The following is a 22,617-nucleotide window of genomic DNA, read 5'->3' on the forward strand; positions in this document are numbered from 1 at the left end:
TTCCTGTCAGTAAACTTTTCATTGTGGTTCGCTTTCATTAAAACTGAAAAATTCTTAAGTTCTGGGTTGTTTTCAATTCGTCATTACATCAGACACCGCACGCACCCAAACTGGGATTTCAAAAAGAATTCCTTAGGATCATTAACTTTATAAAATGGATGGTTTTAGTTCTTGTCGCAATCAATCGATCTGTCAATGAAAGCCAACAATTAAAATAATCATATACGTGAAAAATTTATTTGTCTTCTCCAATCTGAGTAAATTCTATTTTACACGGTATCTTTCCTGTTCACTTGCCTTTTCGCAAACTGTTTTTACTGTTTTAAAACTGTATATTTTTGATGTGGTTTCTTTTCACTGAAATTAAAAAAGTTATTGAGGTCTGGATTGTTTTTCAATTCTTCTTCATTGGACCTCACAGTGGCATGCACTCGAACAGGAAGATTAGGGAATTTTTTGAGAATATACGCCTTGTGATTGCCAATCTTATAAAATGGTTCTGGTTGAGGTCTTGGTCGTGGTCGATCGTACCAATGTTGGTTAATATTTCGAATAAGTCTTAAACATTCTGTCCATGAAGAGTCATATGTAAAATTCTTTCCAGTCACCACGTCCGTTCTAAAATAATCATAAACAACACTGTCTATTTTACTTTTCCAGTCTGAGGACTCACTATTCAATTGTTGAACAACAATTGATTGGGGATCATTTGTCTTAATCTGGTGAAGATTTCCAACTTTACATAATAAGTCAAATTTCTCGTCATCCGACATAAGAAATGGATGTTTTAACGCCACGTAAGCTGATGGCCTGTCTTCGGGTTCTCGGTTTAACATCCACATCAAAAGGTCTTTTAATGCTTCATCCTTGATTTCGTCCAAGCCAACAGGGTTTCCATTTAACATATTGTCTAATCCATGCCGTTTAGTTCCAAACGGGTGTTTTCCTTTTGTTGCAATATAATAACTTACCATTCCTGCATTCTAAAAAGATTAACAATGTAATGTTACAAATTGACTGTATACATGCATGTCGTGCAAATGGTTATATTCCTTCACCCTACCATTACATCAGACTCTTTCTTGTACCGTCCTTTATCGACTGTATCTTTATCTTCACAATATGATTCAGGAGCAATCCAATACTCAGTTCCCGTGTTAGGCTTGCTTTGATATGTCGTAGAATCGTTATCCAATATTCGACTAATGCCAAAATCAGCTATCAGAAAGTTGTCTTGTAAATCTCGAAGAACATTGGTGGGCTTTAAATCACGATGAAGAATAGGATTTGGGCCGCTATGAAGATCAACTAATCCTTGCAAAATTTGTCTGAGAATTTCGGGAAGAGCTTTTTGAAGATCATGTAAAGTAGAAGACTTGACAAAACTCTCCAATGATTCTTCACATAAGTCTAATATCAAATATACATATTCTGTTCCAGTCTCTTCCTCTAGGAAAGAATAATTCACAACATATTTCGAATTTCTTGCGTTGAATTTATTCAAAATTTTTTCGTGCAGCGCAAGCTGGATGTAGCTATCTCGACGTATTTGTTTCAGTGCTTTACCATAACCATCCTTACCCAGTCCAAGATAAACACGTGTTCCATCACTTCCTTTACCAATGCAAAACTCTTCTGAGAAAATTACTCGTACATTGCCCACCACTTTAACCTCAACACTGGAATTGCGTCCATATTCAATCAATTTTAAAAACAATTCTCTATGTTTCGTTGACTCATCAATGTATTTCCACTCTTGCAACACCAATTCTAAAAAAATTAGATAAAATATTACATTCAAGGGTGAAGGAAACGAAATTAATACGTCAAAATAGCTTAAACTTTCCCAATCAGGAAAGGATACTATTTTTGAAAAACTTATCAGCAACCACTAAACAAATCATAAGTTCTTTAATTGTACAATCAAATCTGGCAACATCTGAGGTTAGCTTATACCATACAATTAATCACAAAAACTTCTTTCTGCAGTAATTTCATATATTTTTAAGAAATAACCTTAAGTTTTGGAAAATTTAAATATAAATAGAGCATATTTTTAGAGTCTAAAAATTTGTTTACAGCAGAAGATAACAAAATAGCTTCATTTAATTTTTCTTTTCATTCTCGACACTCATCTTTTAGATAGACTATTATAAGTTTAATGCCAAATATGAACATTGAAGTTCGATCAGCAGCGAAAACTCAACAATTATTCTCTCAAACCTTGTTTGAACATCATTAAAGTGCAAATGAAACGAAAACTTTGCTAGTTACATAATATTTACATTGACCAGAACTTTGAAATGAATGCTTTTTAAAACCTTTTATGTATGATTCTTTTATTCTAAAAATACTGAAGTGAAGTCCTTGCTATTACCAATTTATCTAACTTGTGACATCATATTGCATGCAAAATGAGTCGCTGCCATGTTTTAAATAAACTTCATTTTCCTGACAACTTTACGTTGATAATAGTAGGCAGTATTTTATATCAATAACACATCACAAAGAAAGACACTCTGCAAAGTTTAAGTAAAGTATTAGCAAATGCACCGAATAATTCTAGTTCTTATAATGCAATGTGACGTCACAAGTTAGATGAATCGAACATAATAAAAGCTTCAATATCTTGAGAACGATGGTTTTTGTATTTTTCATTTATTTTACTAAGCATATGATGGTTTATTTACAAGAAACAATTTTTCTGTCTTGTGTCTATTGTGTGCTGGTTTTCGTTATCGAGAAAATTTACTTTTTGATGAAATATTTCTTCAGGTAGAAAAGGAATCATGCAATTCAATGAATATTCAACACCACAAAAAAGTAAGCGATTTAAATTCTTCTCATATCTTTCAGCCCTTTCGATAAGATTCTTGTCTGTTTTAGAAACATGTGAAAGAAATCATGATGTTGTAGTGCTAAAGTTTAAAATAATTGACAAGATAAGCAACACGAACGATGCAAGCAAATGATCGAATTTACGTCTTTAAAATTTGTAACATCTTTTTGGTATTTTATGTGGGATGCAGAACATTTCAATTGTCTTTGGCTACCACAATCACATTTTACTAATTTGAAAACTTTTCTCGTATATATTGGAGATCATTTATAAATAAAGTTAAAGAGAGCAATTGAGCAAATCATTTCAATGCTTTCACATAAAAATTTCAAATCAATTCTATATCTAGCCATCTAGCTGTCTATTTATTGGTCTATTTGTTTAACTATATTTGCATTATGTTAAATGTAGAATACGTTGGTATTCACAAGAAATCAGTGGACCACAATTGAAAATATGAATACCCCCTCTCCCACCCACTAAACATTCTAGTCTCGATCCTCTATACAGTGGTACGTGCTACAATATCCGAGAAAACATGATACTGGCATTGAGTTCCGTCAGCGACATCTCATCAGCAGCGTTATTAAACACCCCATTTCCTACCCAATTAACGTTCTAGTTTTGCCCCTCTATACAATGGTCAATGATACAATATCTGAGAAAACATGATATAGCCATTAAGTTCTGTAAGCAATATTTCATCAGCAGCGTTAAAGAATATCTTCTCCCCCACACCACTAAAAGTTATAGTTTCGGCCCTCTATAAAGTAATCCGTGCTACAGCATCTGGGAAAACATGTCACAGCCATTAAATTCTGCAAGTGATATTTTAGCAGCTGCGTCGTTTAACACCCCTTCCCAACCCCAATATAAATTATAGTTTAGGCCCTCTAAACAGTGGTCCGTGCTACAATATCTGAGAAAACATGATACATCTATTGAGTTCCGTAAGCGATATTTCATCAGCAGCGTTATTAAACACCCTCTCCCCAACCCCACTAAATGGTATAGTTTCGGGCCTCTATACAGTGGTCAGTGCTAAAATATCTAAGACAATATAATACAGCCATTAAATTCTGCATGCGATATTTCATTAGCAGTGTTATTAAACACCCCCTCCCCCAACCCACCAAAAGTTATAGTTTCGGCTCTCTATACAGTGGTCAGTGCTACAATAACTAAGAAAACATGATACAGCCATTGAATTCTGTAAGCGATATTTATGCGGTAGTGTTACTCTTGCTCAATCGGGTGGCTTAAGTCGTAAGTGGCTTGGTCTGACTCACGTGCATTTTTTAATGGAGGTCATCAAACCAGTTGACAATCATCAATTAAGACACAGTTTGAATCATAAATGAGATTTTTGGAGTCACTTGCTCTTCTAATATAGTCCAAATAATTACATTTATTTATTTTGAGATCAGTGGGTGTAGTTTATTGAAATCAATGAATAAAGTCGTTGTTTTTATGTTTTGCGATTAGTAACGTTATTTGCGTATCTATTTTGGGAAATTTTCTAGTAGAAAAAACTTATACAGCAACTTTTATGCCCTATGCAAGTTTCAAAATGCAATTCTAAGTAAAAAGTATTCAAAATTTAATTCTAAGCTAGAAAGTGATCTTTGTGGACTTTTGAATGATGCTCACACTGAAGAGGTAATCTCCAGTATACTTAGCAAGGAAAGAGCTCAAAAAAACTTGTAATTTTCTGTAAATTTAGAATTTAGAAAATCGTTTAAGAAATGTGCAATTTAATGCTACATTTCTCATAATGAAATTTGCAAATAGCCTTCTTTTTATTGTCGAACCTTGAGAATTCACATCGTCAAGGTGGCTTATTTTCCATATGATTTTGAGGTATTTTACTTACAATGAACAGGAATTCTTATTTATTGAAGTATATTGAGTAAGGCGATTTGATGGTGGCAATTCTTTGCATAATTTTCAATGTCATTAGCTAGGTAATGTATGCATGTTGGTGCAAACGTGAAGTATGACAGTATATCCAAAGGATAGTTTGTTGAGAAGTTTTTATTATTAAACAAGCAGAATACAAATAAACGTTACTTTGAAATAATAGATTGCATGATTTCATTATCACCTCACGTTTTATCTTAATTTCAACTGACTATAATGTGCTTAAAGTGCAAATTGTGAAGTGACAAGGTTTACTGTCATCGTTAAAACAGATTAAACCAGAAGCAAATGTTACCATTAAGTGTTGCTTAGACATGTGATGAAAAAAACTCATATATGTCATAACATTTGTTAATGTAAAAAATTGATTGAAGACTGTATTTGAAGGAAACTTTTATTAGAACTTGGACTTGGTGATGTTTTTTAATTGTGTCAACATGCTGCAAACCAGGAGCAAAAAACATAATTTCTATCTGGAAAAAAGTTATACTCCGACGAATCTCCTGTACTCTAACAAAGAAAATAGTAATTAATCTAATCAAACACGAGCACTTTTAAAACAGATGGTCTAACCTGAGCACTTCTAAAATGCAGGGTCTGATCTGTATGGTGTACATTATGTCAAAATTTGTTTTAAAAGGTTTTAGTCCATTTATTGTAATCGTTTTTCTTTTATGGAAATTATCAAATGTAGTCAATTTGAGCACTTTATTAAAAGAGTTGCGACACTTTGCTGCTACGCAGTATTTATTAAGATAAACAAAGACTTGTCAAGTTGTGCTGAGCACTGCCGTCTGGTACACAGTACATTTAAATTATTTGTCGTTTGCAGAAGGAAAATTTAACGCATTGATGCAGCATTGAACATACGTAATAAACGAACGTTTGGAGTCCGAAAGTGCAACACTGTATACGTACATCATGTATATTATCAAATAATATAAATCTTCATAAAAACACAAAAATACCAATCAAATGACTTGAATTGGGATATAATACAAAACAAATATGCTTAGGTTATGCAATATATATAAAATAAAATAAAATTGAAAGGCATACCTTGTTCTGTATTTTCAACACCAGGAGAATTTCCGACATCTTTAGCATTAGAATCATCACTACTTGTGATTTCTAAGAACAATATTTAAAAAGCGTTATCCACACAAGCTGTGTATTTCTATTTTGAGAACAAGTAAAAAAATAAAATTTACAGCTAGCGTTCGAAAACAAATAACACAAATAAATAGGAAAGTCGTTTTGGATAGTAGCTTTTTAAAGCTATATATTTCATTTTGTTTTGCCCATTAGCTGCAAAATCTCGTATACATACATCAGGCACTGTTTTACATGACTGACATTTTCAAGTAAAAAAATGACCTTACAATTGGAAGTATTGAGGGGGCAGTATATATTTTCACGTAATAGCCCAGCTTTCATTAGGCGTAATTTTACTAATAAATGTAGATAAACAAACTTCATGAATTACGACTGCCAAAGAGTATATTGGTAAAACAAAAGACAATAGTCACTCTGCATATAGTAAACATTATTTATCTAGATTCCATCTGTTAGCGGCATTGCTTGTGAGAATAGAGAAATTCTGTCTGTGGATAACTCGCGAAAGTTAAAGAGATTTCGACAACAAAAGCCAGGATATTACTTCACAAACGAGTAATGGTAGCTTGGCTGACTGATTTTGTGAAAATAATGAACCAAGTGATGAAGATTTCTATTTATTTACTGACAGTTTGACCCATAACTGTTCTGGCTAGACTTTTATCAGACTCAAATTTAGTTGTAAGTATCCGTTGAGCTTTTAATTTAATTGATTCCTAGCAAAACTTGATAACTCTTATGCCGATATAGGCATTCATTTGGAATACGAAAAGAAGTAAAAGCAGCAGTAATTTTAATTTATATTTAACAATATCGCACTTAGTCAGTCCTTTTTCAGGCCCAATTAAAGAATATCCTGCAACCTAAACTGCCTTGTTGGTGGAACAAGTATGTAGCACGTTATCTTATAACTGCTCCCGAGTATTTAAAGAATGTAGGATGATTGCTTTAGACAGAAGACTGTTATACCTGAAATGCTTTCCTGAAATAATTTGTAAAAGGCTGTATAGACAGGTATGGTTGTCTATTGTCTTAAATAGGATATTCCCCTACCTTTATAAGTTTACAATAAATTTAATTTTACAATTTGTCTTTTTTTGGTCTATTTCTATGGCTCTAATCAGAACTTTATGTTGGGCATAGATTTTATTGTCATGCAGCGCACTCGTTTATAAAGTAAAGATCTGTAAAGATTAAGCTAGAAAACTTTTTTCAATTTATGTGGTGGTAGTGAATAAAATAAAGGAGTTTTTTTGCATATCGTTTGAAAAAGTTATGTGCAATTGTTTTTATTTTAGCTAAAACGATGTGCAAATTGCACATTGCACACCATAATTCGCACACTGGTAAGTTTCAACTTAAGGTAAGTTTCGTTTAATTCTTAAATTCTACTACTTCATCAGCTATGGTCGTGTCAGAGTTGTACGAGATTTCATAGCAAGCAATGGATTCAGGACGTAATATGTCTATTAACAAAGTGGTTTGCCTGCAAAAAAGGTTAACCACAGAAAAAGAGAAGGTAGCAAATTTTACATACATTGATTATATTGAAAATTTTAAATTTTTCCATAAAAGGTAACGATTTTAGCTAATTCCGTTTTGCCCTAAAATGGCGAACCTAGATTAAAAGTTTTCTTAATAGGTTTATTATAAAATATCTGAAAAGTGGTTGCATTCGACCAGCCAATCGATTTAACAATTTTCGTCATATCCCCTACTTATGTTGTGGCAAATGAAGCGGATGCAGTTCGAGTGCTGTGACTGCCAAACTCTTTGGTGTCAATACCTGCAGCGTTTAATAATGTTTTACACCAACGTGAAATAGTATTCTGGGAAACCACTTGATGCGGTTTTATAAAGCTTATTAAATTTTTTTTGCATATAGAACTGCGATAATCGTTAGTTCGATCAATATATTCCTTCAAGTACCGTACAATGTAGAGTTCATGTTCATGAGGATAGGCTTCATATGTAATTGGAGCGATGCGATGACCAAGTCTAGATGTTTGATCTTTTCTCGGATTGAAAATACACATTTCGATTCAGATAGATCCATGTCGGTTAAATTGAGCAGGTGGAGAGTTTTCACACGTTTTCCACTTAGTATTAAAAGAAGGAACGTTAATCGGATAGTAAGATCTTTTCATGTCAAATCAAGTGTAGGGGGTTGTTTCCTTAAGTAAATAAACACAATATTAACATCCCAAATAGAAGTGTAGCAAGGGAATGTACGTCTTAATTCTAATATACAATTCACGAATCTTTTCACTAAAGGATGTTGCCCAAATGGAATAGTGTGATTGTTGGTCTTTCATAATGCATTGCGTGCAGAATTTATAGCAAAGTAAGATAGCCCTGAATGAAAAAGGTTAGTTAAGAATTGAATGATTGCGGTAATAGAGGGATTAAAAAATTCACATTTTGCAGCAACACAAAATAGACTCCACTTAGTTATATAAGTTTGTTATTAGGATTTTGTTCCCTTTCCCCAAGAGGTCATGATTATCTCTGTTGAACTGGAAGATACACCTATTGATGTAAGTTGTTGCCTGACACAAGACATATTTTCAACTCTAGCTTCTTTACTAGTGGATGCACTTCTGTTGGTGCAGCTGGTAGTTTGAGCAGGTTTTGCGACGGTGGACAAACATGAGGAGGTTGTAAAAGTATTGGTTCAATTAGGGGATACCAAGGTTGTGTTGGCCAATTTGGTATCACCAAAATGCCTGTGGCTTTTCCTGTAGAATTTTTTGAACAGTTTTTAAGATGCAGCTGAAAGGAGGGAAACAATAAAACTTTAAGTTGTTCCACGGGATGGAGAACGCATCAATATATGTTGCCTCAGGTCTGGTTGATAAGAGCAGTATTGATTAAACTGTTTAATTAGTCGTGAAGCAAATAAGTTAATTACAGGCTGGAAATTAAACTTGCTCATGGCAATCTTGATACAAACGGATTTAACCTCCATTCACCTTCACGGTACAATTTTCTTGACTCTTTGTCCACAATTACATTTTTTGACCTTTGTAAATGTGCGGCAGATATTTTGATATTGTGCATTATGCAAAATTACCAGATTTCTCATGATGTAGTATTGAACATGACACTATGACTCGTGCCCATATTGTTTGTAACAAACACTGCAGTAGTTTTGTCTACCTTCATTTCAACATGTTAATTTTTGATTGGGGAACAAACGATTTTAGCGCAAAGAGTACGGCATTCATTTCTTGAATATTGATGTGATATTCAGTTTCATGTTTGCACCAATTTCCTCCAGTGTACTCTTTCCCTAGGGCGCCCCCCCCCCCAACCAGTCAGAGATGCATCTAAATAGAGGAGGACGTCAACTGGTATAGATAGAATGTATTTAAAAAGTCCTTTCAATTTTTTAGCCACCATTTCAACTCTGGTTTGGATTCATCGGAAATAATCATGTACGATTCAAAATTGCCTTTGTGTTGTGATAATGCTAAAGTTTTGTCTTTATCAAGTTTTTGATAGTAAAGCGGTCCGAATTCCACTGCGGGAAGGCTTAATACTATATGACCAAGTATCTGAGCCAATTCTTTAATCCGAACTTTAGCGGGCGCTAGAATTGCATTAATAAAAGAGAGCAATTTTTCTTTTTTACTATTGGTAAGCTGATTTGTCATGGTTCATAAATTCAGTGAAAAACCAAAAAAGTTATTTCTTGTAAAGGAACAAATGCAGATTTCAATGGGTGTGTGACAAAACCGAGCTTCTCTAATTAAATTAAGGTTTCTATTATCGTGTCAAGGCACTTTTCATAGGAACAGCCTACCAAGATTGAATCATCGATGTATATAATGACAATGTGACCTTTGACACGTAATGTAGGCAGAACTGGTTTAAGTAGCCTAGTAAATTTCCTCGGGCAAGATGAGACAATATACAGCATTTCCTCGGACCATTGGGAAATGCTGTATATTGTTAAAATTTTCCCTTGTAAAGGATATTTAAGAACTTTTGAGATTCTGAATGGACAGGTACGCTATCGTAGGCATCTTTTAAATCTAAAGATGCCATCCAGCAATCTTTAGTGATAAGTTTAAGTACAGTGTAGATATTTTCAATCTTAAAATGATAGTTTTTGACCGATTCATTTAGTTTCTTTAAAATTAAAATCAGGCGGACACCACCATCCTTTTTAGGAGTGGTAAAGATAGGTGATACAAATTCAGTAGAATCAAATTTATTAGGAATAATTACTCCTTTATCTCTCAATGCCTGAATAGCTTCATCGATTTCGCTTCTTCTTTGTTTAGGAAGAGAGTTAGGAGGGGACTGGTGCTGAACTGATGTAAGACTTTTAAAAGAAATTTTTGTCCCTGAAACTATCTCAAGAATATCGGGGTCTGTAGTAAGATTTGCCCATTCATTGTGACATTGTTTAATTTGACAAGCCTGAAACCTTTCTGGTCAAATAAGTTTTAAGTACATGCTCAACAAACTCTGAAAATGGTGTTACCGGATATTTTAATAACTCCAGTTCTTTGTGAATGTTTTCCGGTTCTGGAAGTTTTGGGGTTTTCTGGGAGGGAACTGTGCCCTCCCTTGTTGGTATAGAAAAGGTTTGCGTGCCTGTGATTGGGTTGATGAAAACAGTTTTGTAAAAATAGTTTGTGCCCGTTGGCCTGGATTGGGTATTAGATTCATTACTGTCCTACTAGAGCTTCGAATATCTTGAGCATATTTTGCTAGGTCTTCCCCAAACAAGAGGGCCCACTTTTTCAGTCCTTGCAAACAGCGGTTTAAAATCAGGATGAAGTATTGGCCGAATTGCCTCTGCGCTTGTATGAAAGTTCTTTGCATGCATGGCTAAATAAAGCAGTGCTGGGATAAGAGCTCTATAACTTGGAATTTTCTTATTTCCCGGCATTGTAAAAGGTTGTCAATGCTACAAGCAAGCCCTGATAAACCTTTGATGGTGAAATCTTGTAGATTCGCCATTTTTATATCCTCTTTTTTAGTAAATGGCTTCATTCTTTGCCATATTTTTTGATTTATTCTCGGCACATACATTTGCTCGCAATTTTTAGGCCGAGGGTACTTATTAAGAATTTCTTTTAATTTGGTAGCGTCAAAATCTTCGCTAAGCTTGGCGTTTATGATTTTTGCTAATTTTTCTGAAATTGGGGGCACGGATTGCTCCTTAGAAGATTGTGTTTGGGCAATTTCAGAAAGAAAATCATCGTTATCGACCGCGTTTTCAATTTCTGAATCAATTTCTGGTCCCCCGAATAAACTCAAAGTATCGTCTGATTGTTCATGCACAATCTCAGGGTTTACCACAGTACTTTCAGACTCAGGACTTTGCTGGTAAAATGAGCGGTCATTGCCGTCAGAATTGTGCCCAGATTTGTGATTTTTCCCTCTTTGGGGCCAAGTGCTCATGCTGTTCGCCTTGTTCGGTTTCGTCTATTATCAATAATTCATTGTTTTTAATAGACGCACATGGGCGCTTTTTGGCGGCATTATGCTCTTTAAATATAGCTTTAAGATATTTATTCGTTTCTGGCATGTTACCCTCAATAGCCGAAAGCAATGAGTATAAACGTGAGTCACCGCTAATGGGAGCACTATCGGGCCGTTGCGGCGCTTTGATTTCATAAAATTCAGACACGGCGTATTGGTCATCGGTTAATTATTCGGATGACATACTTTAATGGTTTCTATATAAATGGAACAAAAGTTATGAACAATAACGTTAGGAAAACGATAAACTTATCTGTAATTAGAGATTGTATCCTTTTTAGAAGATCCTGTGAGAAATTGTATCATTGATGGGAAGGATTATAATGAATAAATATCCTTCCTAAATTTTTCCGTAGCTTTGCTTGCGACAAGACCTACACAACTGGCTAACTTGCGCATGCGTATGCTCTCTATCGTACAACTTTGACACCACAATACCTGATGACGTAGTAGAATTTAATATCTGTTACATGTATAAATGACGTAATATTTTCTTGCTGTAAAAAGTAATACACTGAAAATGGCATAAGCATGCTAAAATATGTCTGTTTTAAGATCAACCTAATTTATTTCCAACGTTTATCAATTTTTCAGTATATGATTTTTTGATAACATAATTTTCACAAAGCTAGGTTTGGTGAAATAAAATTTTTTCTAAGATGTCAAAGACTCAAAGTGTGTTTAAATTTTCATACGTATATATTATAAGATGATATTTAAATGTACGCTTTAATTCTACGAGTCACTTTGAAATAGAAACCAGGTATATGGAATATTATTATCTCTAAATTAGTGCAATGTTGTATTTAAATCTTGCAACTAACAATGAGTTTATAGATGTTATACATCTTGAGCAATGATTGTTTGATGAAAATGTTTTGTTTCCATCTAACTGTTCTTTAGAGCGGGTTTTATGTACATGTTTTTAGTTTATAGGTAGATTTTTGAATTATTCTTTTTGTTGATTAATGTAAATATTAATCCAAACTGCGTTTTAATTATTGCTTTCGCTCTTTTGTTTGTCTACAACCAAAATGAATAACCCAGTCCTCACATGAAACAATTTGTATGTCAATGAACCACTAAAATCTAGGACTTTAAATTCATTAGGGCTAAATTATTTTGTATTATACTATGAAATTTGTATGTATTCTTAGCCGACTGAAACATATTAAAAGCCATCATTCAGCTATGGATCTCAAATAGTTGGAGTTAGACACAAAAAACATGAATTAAATTTGACATTGATATTATTGCCTTTGCCATTAATGTATTTATTGATTTGACGGATGCAAGATTTGTGCCAGTATATTTTCCCTAAGGAGCTGATTCTCCAGTTCAGTAATGTCTGTATATGGAATATGATTAATAGTTACGATATTCTCAGGGACTCAGTGACAATTACAAGTTACAACATCACCTGTGGTTGAGACGTCAATGCAGCAAGCTTCATCGTCAAGATTTACACATTTTCAAGCTTATTTTAATAATCGAAGTGTCCAACATTTAGTACAAGAACGGCAGAATACATTTGATAACTAATTATATTCATTATGGCTGTCAGCGTTAACAAACTTCGTTGATGAACTTTATGACAAAATTGCGTCCTCCAAAGATTTATTAAAGGGGAACTCCACCCTCACATAATGTTGGTCTTAAAACTTTGTCAGTCCCGTGAAAATAAATATGCGGCAATTTTTTTGTTTGTTCGATTCAATATGTTCACAAAAATTGAGTTGAAATGCTGCAGCTAGGGCATCCGGTGTGTGGGAACAGAAACATGTCAGCGGCTTGTATTTGACGTGATATCGTCAATTGCTGCTCAAAGCTCTACGTAAAGTCAAAATGCTTCTCCTAATCACAAAATGTTTCTTCTCGAAACTTCAGAATTTTTTATTCATAGGTATATACACAAGAAACTTTTATAGCTTACATGCAAGTATTGAGCTGGTTATTTGTATTCTGTTTTAATTGAACGGTTTCACATCCATAAAGGCCTTTATCGCACAGTTTCCGCACTACATATAGAATTTAAATATCGATTAATATTATTTTTTAAAAAATACGAAGGTTTATTTGTGTGGAAACTGTGTGCTGTAATCTCGTTGCTTCATTTGCTTGTCCTCGAATTCAACCTTAACGACAGTTTCTACTGATGTGGGGAAACTAGTCAATTGCAATGAATAACATTGAATAATTAAAACATCGTTGTTTGGTGTTCATTATAGTTAAAAAAATAATCCTACATAAAACCATTGTAAAATTAGCCTTTCGTGCATAGAATTTAGGTGTACTTTCCTTGACGTAAAGTATGAACTTATAGTTTCCTAATTGTTTATACATAATTTCCCTTTTTTAAGTCACATTTGGGACAAAAATTGCCAGTGCTATGACAAAAAAACACCCTCATATTGATCACCAATATGATGTGTGGCATTTGTCTAAATCTGTCACAAAAAAACTAACAAAGAAGGCTAACATTAAAGGAAATGATAACTTGACCCATTGGATTAAGTCCATTTCTAATCACCTTATTTTTCACCTGGCGAAAAAAGGATGGGGCGAAATTTGGACGGACTTCCACTTTAACAAAATATCATTAACGCAAATCAGCCACCAACATTATGTTGAATATAATACCTACAAACTTACCAAAATAATTTGATGACAAAGAAACATGAGCATGACCTGGAACTGGAAATTTACTCTGAGTTTTTTGAGACTCATATTTTTCAGTTTCTTCGTACATCGTACGAAATCTGCTCAAAGACGTGACATGAGTATGGTCTTCACCTGGCACATTCAATTTTCGAACTTCCAGGGGTTTTTCAAAATACTTTATAGCTTTGTCATGTTTTCCAACTTTTTCATAAAGCAAACCGAGATGGTTTAAAGATGCAGCGACATCAATATGATTTGGACCTAAAGATTTTCTTCGAATTTCCAGAGCTTTTTTGTGAACATCTATAGCTTTGTCGTAGTTTCCAGTTATTTCAAACACCAAACCAAGATTAATTAAAGAATCACCAATATCAACATGATTTGGACCTAACGATCGTTTTCGAATTTCTAGAGCTTTTTCGTAAAACTCTATAGCTTTGTCGTAGTTTCCAGTATAATAATACACCATACCAAGATTGTTTAAAGATGTAGCGACGTTAACATGATTTGGACCTAACCATTGTTCTTGATTTTCCAGAGCTTTTTCGTAAACCTCTTTAGCTTTGTCGTAGTTTCCAGTTTTAGTAAACACCAAACCAAGATTGTTTAAAGACGAAGCGACATTAACATGATTTGTACCTAACGATTGTTTAGAAATGTCTAGAGCTTTTTCGTAAAACTCTATCGCTTTGTTGTACTTCCCAGTATCATAATACACCATACCAAGATTGCGTAAAGACGCAGCGACATCAATATGATTTGGACTTAACGATTGTTCTCGAATTTCCAGAGCTTTTTCGTAAATCTCTTCAGCTTCGTCGTACTTTCCAGTTTTTCAAAACCAAAGAATTGTTTAAAGACGCAGCGACATCAACATGATTTGGACCTAACGATCGTTTTCGAATTTCTAGAGCTTTTTCGAAAAACTCTAAAGTTTTGTCGTAGTTTCCAGTATCATAATACACCATACCAAGATTGTTTAAGGATGTAGTGACGTCAACATGATTTGGACCTAACGATTGCTCGCGAATTTCCAGAGCTTTTTCGTGAACCTCTATAGCTTTGTTGTAGTTTCCAGTTTCATAATAAACCAAAGCAAGATTGTTTAAAGATGTAGCAACGTCAACATGATTTGGACCTAACGATTGTTCGCGAATTTCCAGAGCTATTTCGTGAACCTCTATAGCTTTGTCGTAGTTTCCAGTTTTATTAAATACCAAACCAAGATTGTTTAAAGAGTCAGCAACATCCACATGATTTGGACCCAACGATCGTCTTCGAGTTTCTAAAGCTTTTTCGTGAAACTCTATAGCTTTGTCATACTTTTCAGTATCACAATACACCATGCCAAGATTGTGTAAAGACGTAGCGACATCAACATGATTTTGACCCAAAGATCGTTTTCGAGTTTCTAAAGCTTTTTCGTGAAACTCTATAGCTTTGTCGTAGTTTCCAGTTTTATTAAACACCAAACCAAGATTGTTTAAAGAATCAGCAACATCAACATGATTTGCACCTAACGATTGTTTCGAATTTCTAGAGCTTTTCGTAAAACTCTATAGCTTTGTCGTAGTTCCTGTCATAATACACCATGCCAAGATTGTTTAAAGATGTAGCGACGTCAACATGATTTGGACCTAACGATTGTTTTGAATTTCCAGAGCTTTTCGTGAACCTCATAGCTTTGTCGTAGTTTCCAGTTTTTTAAACACTAAACCAAGATTGTTTAAAGATCAGCAACATCAACATGATTTGGACCTAACGATTGTTTTGAATTTCTAGAGCTTTTCGTAAAACTCTATAGCTTTGTTGTACTTTCCAGTATCATAATACACCATACCAAGATTGTTTAAAGATGTAGCAACATCAACATGATTTGGACCTAACGATTGTTTTCAATTTCAGAGCTTTTCGTGAACCTCTATAGCTTTGTCGTAGTTTCCAGTTCATAATAGACCAAACCAAGATTGTTTAAAGATGCAGCGACATCAACATGATTTGGACCTAACGATTGTTCTTGAATTTCCAGAGCTTTTCGTGAACCTCTATAGCTTTGTCGTAGTTTCCAGTATCATAATACACCATACCAAGATTGTTTAAAGATGTAGCAACGTCAACATGATTTGGACCAAACGATTGTTTTCGAATTTCTAGAGCTTTTCGTGAACCTCTATAGCTTTGTCGTAGTTTCCAGTTTCATAATACACAAACCAAGATTGTTTAAAGATGTAGCAACATCAACATGATTTGGACCTAACGATTGTTCGCGAATTTCTAGAGCTATTTCGTGAACCTCTATAGCTTTGTCGTAGTTTTCAGTTTTATTAAACAACAAACCAAGATTGTTTAAAGAATCAGCAACATCAACATGATTTGGACCCAAAGATCGTTTTCGAGTTTCTAAAGCTTTTTCGTAAAACTCTATAGCTTTGTCGTAGTTTCCAGTTTCATAATAAACAAAACCAAGATTGTTTAAAGATGTAGCAACGTCAACATGATTTGGACCCAAAGATCGTTTTCGAGTTTCTAAAGCTTTTTCGTGAAACTCTATAGCTTTGTCGTAGTTTCCAGTTTTATTAAACACCAAACCAAGATTGTTTAAAGAATCAGCAACATCAACATGATTTGCACCTAACGATTGTTTCCGAATTTCTAGAGCTTTTTCGTAAAACTCTATAGCTTTGTCGTAGTTTCCTGTATCATAATACACCATGCCAAGATTGTTTAAAGATGTAGCGACGTCAACATGATTTGGACCTAACGATTGTTCGCGAATTTCCAAAGCTTTTTCATGAACCTCTATAGCTTTGTCGTAGTTTCCTGTTTTATTAAACACTAAACCAAGATTGTTTAAAGAATCAGCAACATCAACATGATTTGGACCTAACGATCGTTTTTGATTTTCTAGAGCTTTTTCGTAAAACTCTATAGCTTTGTTGTACTTTCCAGTATCATAGTACACCATACCAAGAATGTTTAAAGATGTAGCAACGTCAACATGATTTGGACCAAACGATTGTTTTCGAATTTCCAGAGCTTTTTCGTGAACCTCTACAACTTTGTCGTAGTTTCCAGTTTCATAATAGACCAAACCAAGATTGTTTAAAGATGTAGCGACGTCAACATGATTTGGACCTAACGATTGTTCGCGAATTTCCAGAGCTTTTTCATGAACCTCTATAGCTTTGTTGTACTTTCCAGTATCATAATACACCATACCAAGATTGTTTAAAGATGTAGCAACGTCAACATGATTTGGACCAAACGATTGTTTTCGAATTTCCAGAGCTTTTTCGTGAACCTCTACAACTTTGTCGTAGTTTCCAGTTTCATAATAGACCAAACCAAGATTGTTTAAAGATGTAGCGACGTCAACATGATTTGGACCTAACGATTGTTCGCGAATTTCTAGAGCTATTTCGTGAACCTCTATAGCTTTGTCGTAGTTTTCAGTTTTATTAAACAACAAACCAAGATTGTTTAAAGAATCAGCAACATCAACATGATTTGGACCCAAAGATCGTTTTCGAGTTTCTAAAGCTTTTTCGTAAAACTCTATAGCTTTGTCGTAGTTTCCAGTTTCATAATAAACAAAACCAAGATTGTTTAAAGATGTAGCAACGTCAACATGATTTGGACCTAACGATTGTTCCCGAATTTCCAGAGCTATTTCGTGAACCTCTATAGCTTTGTCGTAGTTTCCAGTTTTATTAAACACCAAACCAAGATTGTTTAAAGAATCAGCAACATCAACATGATTTGGACCCAACGATCGTTTTCGAGTTTCTAAAGCTTTTTCGTGAAACTCTATAGCTTTGTCGTAGTTTCCAGTTATATAAAACACCAAACCAAGATTGTATAAAGGCGAAGCGACATTAACATGATTTGGACCTAACGACTGTTTTCGAATTTCCAGAGCTTTTTCGTAAAACTCCATAGCTTTGTCGTAGTTTCCAGTATCATAATACACATTACCAAGATCTATTAAAGAATCAGCAACATCAACATGATTTGGACCTAACGATTGTTTCCGAATTTTTAGAGCTTTTCCGTGAACCTCTTTAGCTTTGTCGTAGTTTCCAGTTTTATAAAACACCAAACCAAGATTGTGTAAAGACGAAGCGACATAAACATGATTTGGACCTAACGATTGTTTTCGAATTTCCAGAGCTTTTTTGTAAAACTCTATAGCTTTGTCGTAGTTTCCAGTTTCATAAATCACATCACCAAGATTGTTTAAAGACTGAGCGACATCAACATGATTAGGACCTAACGATTGTTCTCGAATTTCTAGAGCTTTTCCGTGAACCTCTTTAGCTTTATCGAAGTTTGCAGTTTTATAAAACACCAAACCAAGATTGTTTAAAGACGAAGCGACATGAACATGATTTGGACCTAACGATTGTTTTCGAATTTCCAGAGCTTTTTTGTAAAACTCTATAGCTTTGTCGTAGTTTCCAGTTTCATCAAACACATCACCAAGATTGTTTAAAGACTGAGCGACATCAACATGATTAGGACCTAACGATTGTTCTCGAATTTCTAGAGCTTTTCCGTGAACCTCTTTAGCTTTATCGTAGTTTCCAGTTATATAAAACACCAAACCAACATTGTATAAAGACGAAGCGACATTAACATGATTTGGACCAAACGATTGTTTTCGAATTTCCAGAGCTTTTTCGTAAAACTCCATAGCTTTGTCGTAATTTCCAGTATTATAATACACATTACCAAGATCTATTAAAGAATCAGCAACATCAACATGATTTGGACCTAACGATTGTTTCCAAATTTCTAGAGCTTTTCCGTGAACCTCTTTAGCTTTGTCGTAGTTTCCAGTTTTTTCAAACACCAAACCAAGATTGATTAAAGAATCAGCAACATCAACATGATTTGGACCTAAACATTGTTTTTGAATTTCTAGAGCTTTTTCGTGTACCTCTATAGCTTTGTCGTAGTTTCCAGTTTTTTCAAACACCAAACCAAGATTGATTAAAGAATCAGCAACATTAACATGATTTGCACCTAACGATTGTTTTCGAATTTCTAGAGCTTTTTTGTAAAACTCTATAGCTTTTTCGTAATTTCCTCTTTCATAAAATAAATTACCAAAATTGTTTAAAGACTGAGCATCATCAACAAGATTTTGACCTGACGATTGTTCTTGAATTTCCATAACTTTTTCGTGAAACTCTATAGCTTTTTCGTTATTTTCAGATTGCTTAACTTGTATTATTTAATTCGATGGATTTGCACATATCAGCCTTAGCGTCAACAACTTAGCATCGACGAAAGACAATTTCAACGTCACGAAGATAACAAAATTCTTTAGCTCCATAAAAAGTGTGGAATTACTAAATTGAACAAGCGATACTATAGTTTATGACAAATATAAACACACTTGTTGATAAATATTTCTACTTCTAAAACGACTTAAATATCTAAACTATTCAATGATGACATGCAAGAGTCCATTTGTGATTTTAAAGAAAATGTACTTCATGGTGAGTCATAAATAATAAAATATACTTTAAAATAAGCCTTACCTTGTTTAAGATGGCAGTGATTTGTTTTTGGTAAGCATATTGTTCTTGTTTGGAATTGTAAATTCCTTTGATTTATCTACAATTACAGAATTTACAAACTTCCATAGGTCACATTTATACGTCACAGTCAAGCATGAAAATTATTTGTTTTTTGACTTAAAAACCTTTTACTGGTTAACGGCGTGTAGCCTTGAGCAGTTGAACTTTTAGAAAGATTTAAAGTTCTGACAACTTAAGCATCATATGTTCTTCCTTCGAGTCGATAAGTGGAAATTTATTTTGTGCTACGGAATTTAAAACATCTTAAGAATAGATTGTTATGTAAAGCAAAGATATGGTTTTATGATTTTTATTGTTTTTTTTTTATCAGTTTGATTACCATTTGGAACAAATTGATCAATAGAAATAAGTATGAATTTTACTAAATTATACCGTTTTTAAGATATTTTGGAACTATGATCATAAAGTGGAAGTATTGAAAAGAATTAAGTTGCAATACTCATATCTGTTTTTAAATTTATTGTAAGTATAATGCGATGAATTTGCATACATGAACCTTCGCAACCAAAGCTTGACGAAAGACAATTGCAACGTTAAAAAGATTAGCAAATTTTTTAGCCGCATTTAATATAAGGACTTACAAATTAGCTTATCACAAAGATAACACACTTCCTGATCAATATTTCTACTTCAAATACGACTTAAATATCTAAACTATTCAATGATGACATGCATGAGTCCATTTGCAATTTCAAACTAAATTATCTTCCGGATTCATAAATGTGATTTCATACTATCACAAGTATAATGAAATAACACATATTTTATAAATATACCGTCCGGACCCAAAGATAAATATAACTGCATGCGAGCAAGCAATTTGAATTTCTTAGCAAGCGACACATCACGATAAACACGCCTTCGTTTAGATGACAGTGATTTTTCGGTAAGCAAATTGTTTGTATTTGTAACTTTGTTTAATTGGTGTGCAACTACAGGATCACAAGTTGCTACGGGTATCTATGATGTATATCTTATTGTACTAGGTTGAGATTAATATTTATTAAAAGTGTATTAATTATATTTGACGAACAACTTTCATTTAAGAACTCATTTATACATCGTTTACACACACGATAATTCTTTGTCTTTTGTCTTACAAACCTTTTACTGGTCGATGATTGAGGCTTTGAACATTCGATCTTTCAAATCACTTAACGTTCTGAAAAGTTAAGCGTCAAATGGCTTTGTCCTTTCAGTTGATACGTGGCAAATTATTTTGTCCAACTGAATTTAAACCATTAAAAGTTTATTGTTATGTAAAGCAAAGATACGGCCTTATGAGTTTTATTGTTTTTATTAACATGTTTGAATTTTATTACCGTTTCCTTGGTATTTTGGAAGTTTGTTAAAAAAAACCTTAGCTCCATAATTAAGAGTTCGTCTTATACATGAAAATTCACAATATCATATTGTGGAACTTTTGTTTCATTTGCTTGTTTAAGTTGAATAAGGCAAAACAGGCGTTCGTTGGTTTAAATGTTGGGAAAAGTAAATCTCACGCCTTGATAAGATAACATTACATTATATTCTGATAAATTAAATGAAGGAAAGTTGATATAGAATTCTTATTGTAGAAACTATAAAGATTTGTTAAGATCATGTCCGATGTTTGGTTGTATCATTTAGGTATATTTCAAGCTGTCTCCTGGTAATCAGAATTGATCCGTAAGATGGCAAAAGTTAAGTCTATTAAAAGCACAATTCAAAACGACTTCACACAAAGAATATAAAAATGTCCATTGCTGTAATTGAATTAACTAATTAGTTTTTAACTAGTTGATTGGCATAATTTTAACCCAAAAAGCCTCAAACTAAATTAGTCAAGAACTGTAAACTGAATAAATATTTTTTATATATAGACATATACACCATCTCCATGTAGTCCAAAAGCTTTGTTTTTATAAACAATGTTATACTCAGATATCTCAAGATTACAAGTATCATGTAAGCTGTATTTCTGCGATGAACACTACATCGGGTTCTTGCTTGGCAGCGAAATCGCGAATTATTTTGAGCTTTCCTTTTTAAACGTGAAGCCTAATTATATATGCAAAATGCACTTCCGGTTACCCACAAGAGATACAAATTTCTATAGAAATGTTTGGCGGATAACGTTTACAAACCAGGATCTTCGAATATTTAAGGCATTTCGCAAAGTATTATTTATCTCAAATATCTGTCATGGATAAATAAAGTTATTTAAATCAATTTGACATCAACATTATTTCGATACCTGTAAAATATCGGCGTTCGTGTTCATTTGAAAATCGCTCGTGAAAGAATCGAATTTGCCTAATAGTTGTCAAGACAAGATAATGTACAGCTCGCTTTACAAGTTTAGAGGCAGTTATGATCTAGAATATATTTCAATGCGTAAAAATTGTGGTAAGTACCTTTATTTTATCATTCTTTATAATCTAGATATTGTCGTATGTTACTTTTGCCGTGACTTTATGAGTCCGGGTATATTAGTGTAGGAACAAACAAATTTACTAAGCTTAGTTTATTCTTAGTTTTAATTTCTATTTTTATTTTATAAAGATAATATTATCACTACACCTTGCTACAGCATTTGGATATGGTATTCATCAGTACGTATGGTTGTTATTGTCATAACATGCAGGGACGGATCTAGGACTACCGTGAAATTGGCACCACATTGGGCACAACATTCAACACAACATTCATCACAACATTCAACACCACATTCAACTAAAATTTATCATTCAAAATGATAAATCGAAAAATCGTCTTTAAAACACGTTTTCCATCAAATAAAATAGTAAAAAACAATTCTTAACTGTTTATTATTATTTTACTGTCCTTAAACATCACAAAAATGTATAAAAGTCAAGAAATTGAAGAAAACACTAAGATTTATATTACAGTGTACTTTCCATTTCTCTTAATTAGCCTATAACTTAAAACTACACGGTAGAATTTTTTAAACTTGGCCAGAATATAGATAATTAT

The 22,617-nt window shown here is 33.6% G+C and overlaps 1 protein-coding gene and 2 long non-coding RNA genes across 3 annotated transcripts; 1 reads left to right on the top strand and 2 right to left on the bottom strand.

Annotated features, from left to right (window-relative positions):
- Positions 1-209: 209 nt before the first annotated feature.
- LOC124449026 (serine/threonine-protein kinase/endoribonuclease IRE1-like) lies at positions 210-1,575 on the bottom strand. Its single transcript, XM_046999968.1, has 3 exons — positions 1,567-1,575; positions 1,064-1,525; positions 210-983 (listed from the first exon to the last, which is right to left on the bottom strand). The coding sequence occupies exons 1-3, from the start codon at positions 1,573-1,575 to the stop codon at positions 315-317; spliced, it is 1,140 nt and encodes a 379-aa protein (XP_046855924.1). The 3' UTR covers positions 210-314.
- A 7-nt stretch (positions 1,576-1,582) lies between these two features.
- Positions 1,583-5,888, bottom strand: LOC124447822. Its single transcript, XR_006948842.1, has 2 exons — positions 5,819-5,888; positions 1,583-1,770 (listed from the first exon to the last, which is right to left on the bottom strand). It is a non-coding gene; the product is annotated as an uncharacterized LOC124447822 (long non-coding RNA).
- A 15,923-nt stretch (positions 5,889-21,811) lies between these two features.
- Positions 21,812-22,279, top strand: LOC124449568. Its single transcript, XR_006949445.1, has 2 exons — positions 21,812-22,029; positions 22,186-22,279. It is a non-coding gene; the product is annotated as an uncharacterized LOC124449568 (long non-coding RNA).
- The last annotated feature ends 338 nt before the right edge of the window (positions 22,280-22,617 follow it).

Source organism: Xenia sp. Carnegie-2017, unplaced genomic scaffold (genome assembly GCF_021976095.1).
Source record: "Xenia sp. Carnegie-2017 unplaced genomic scaffold, XeniaSp_v1 HiC_scaffold_23, whole genome shotgun sequence".
Classification (NCBI taxonomy): Eukaryota; Metazoa; Cnidaria; class Anthozoa; order Malacalcyonacea; family Xeniidae; genus Xenia; species Xenia sp. Carnegie-2017.

Excerpts from the sequence above, each read along its gene's own strand:
- LOC124449026 (XM_046999968.1), bottom strand. Across the intron at positions 984-1,063 it reads AGAAAGAGTCTGATGTAATG|AATGCAGGAATGGTAAGTTA; the intron begins GTAGGGTGAAGG and ends TAATCTTTTTAG.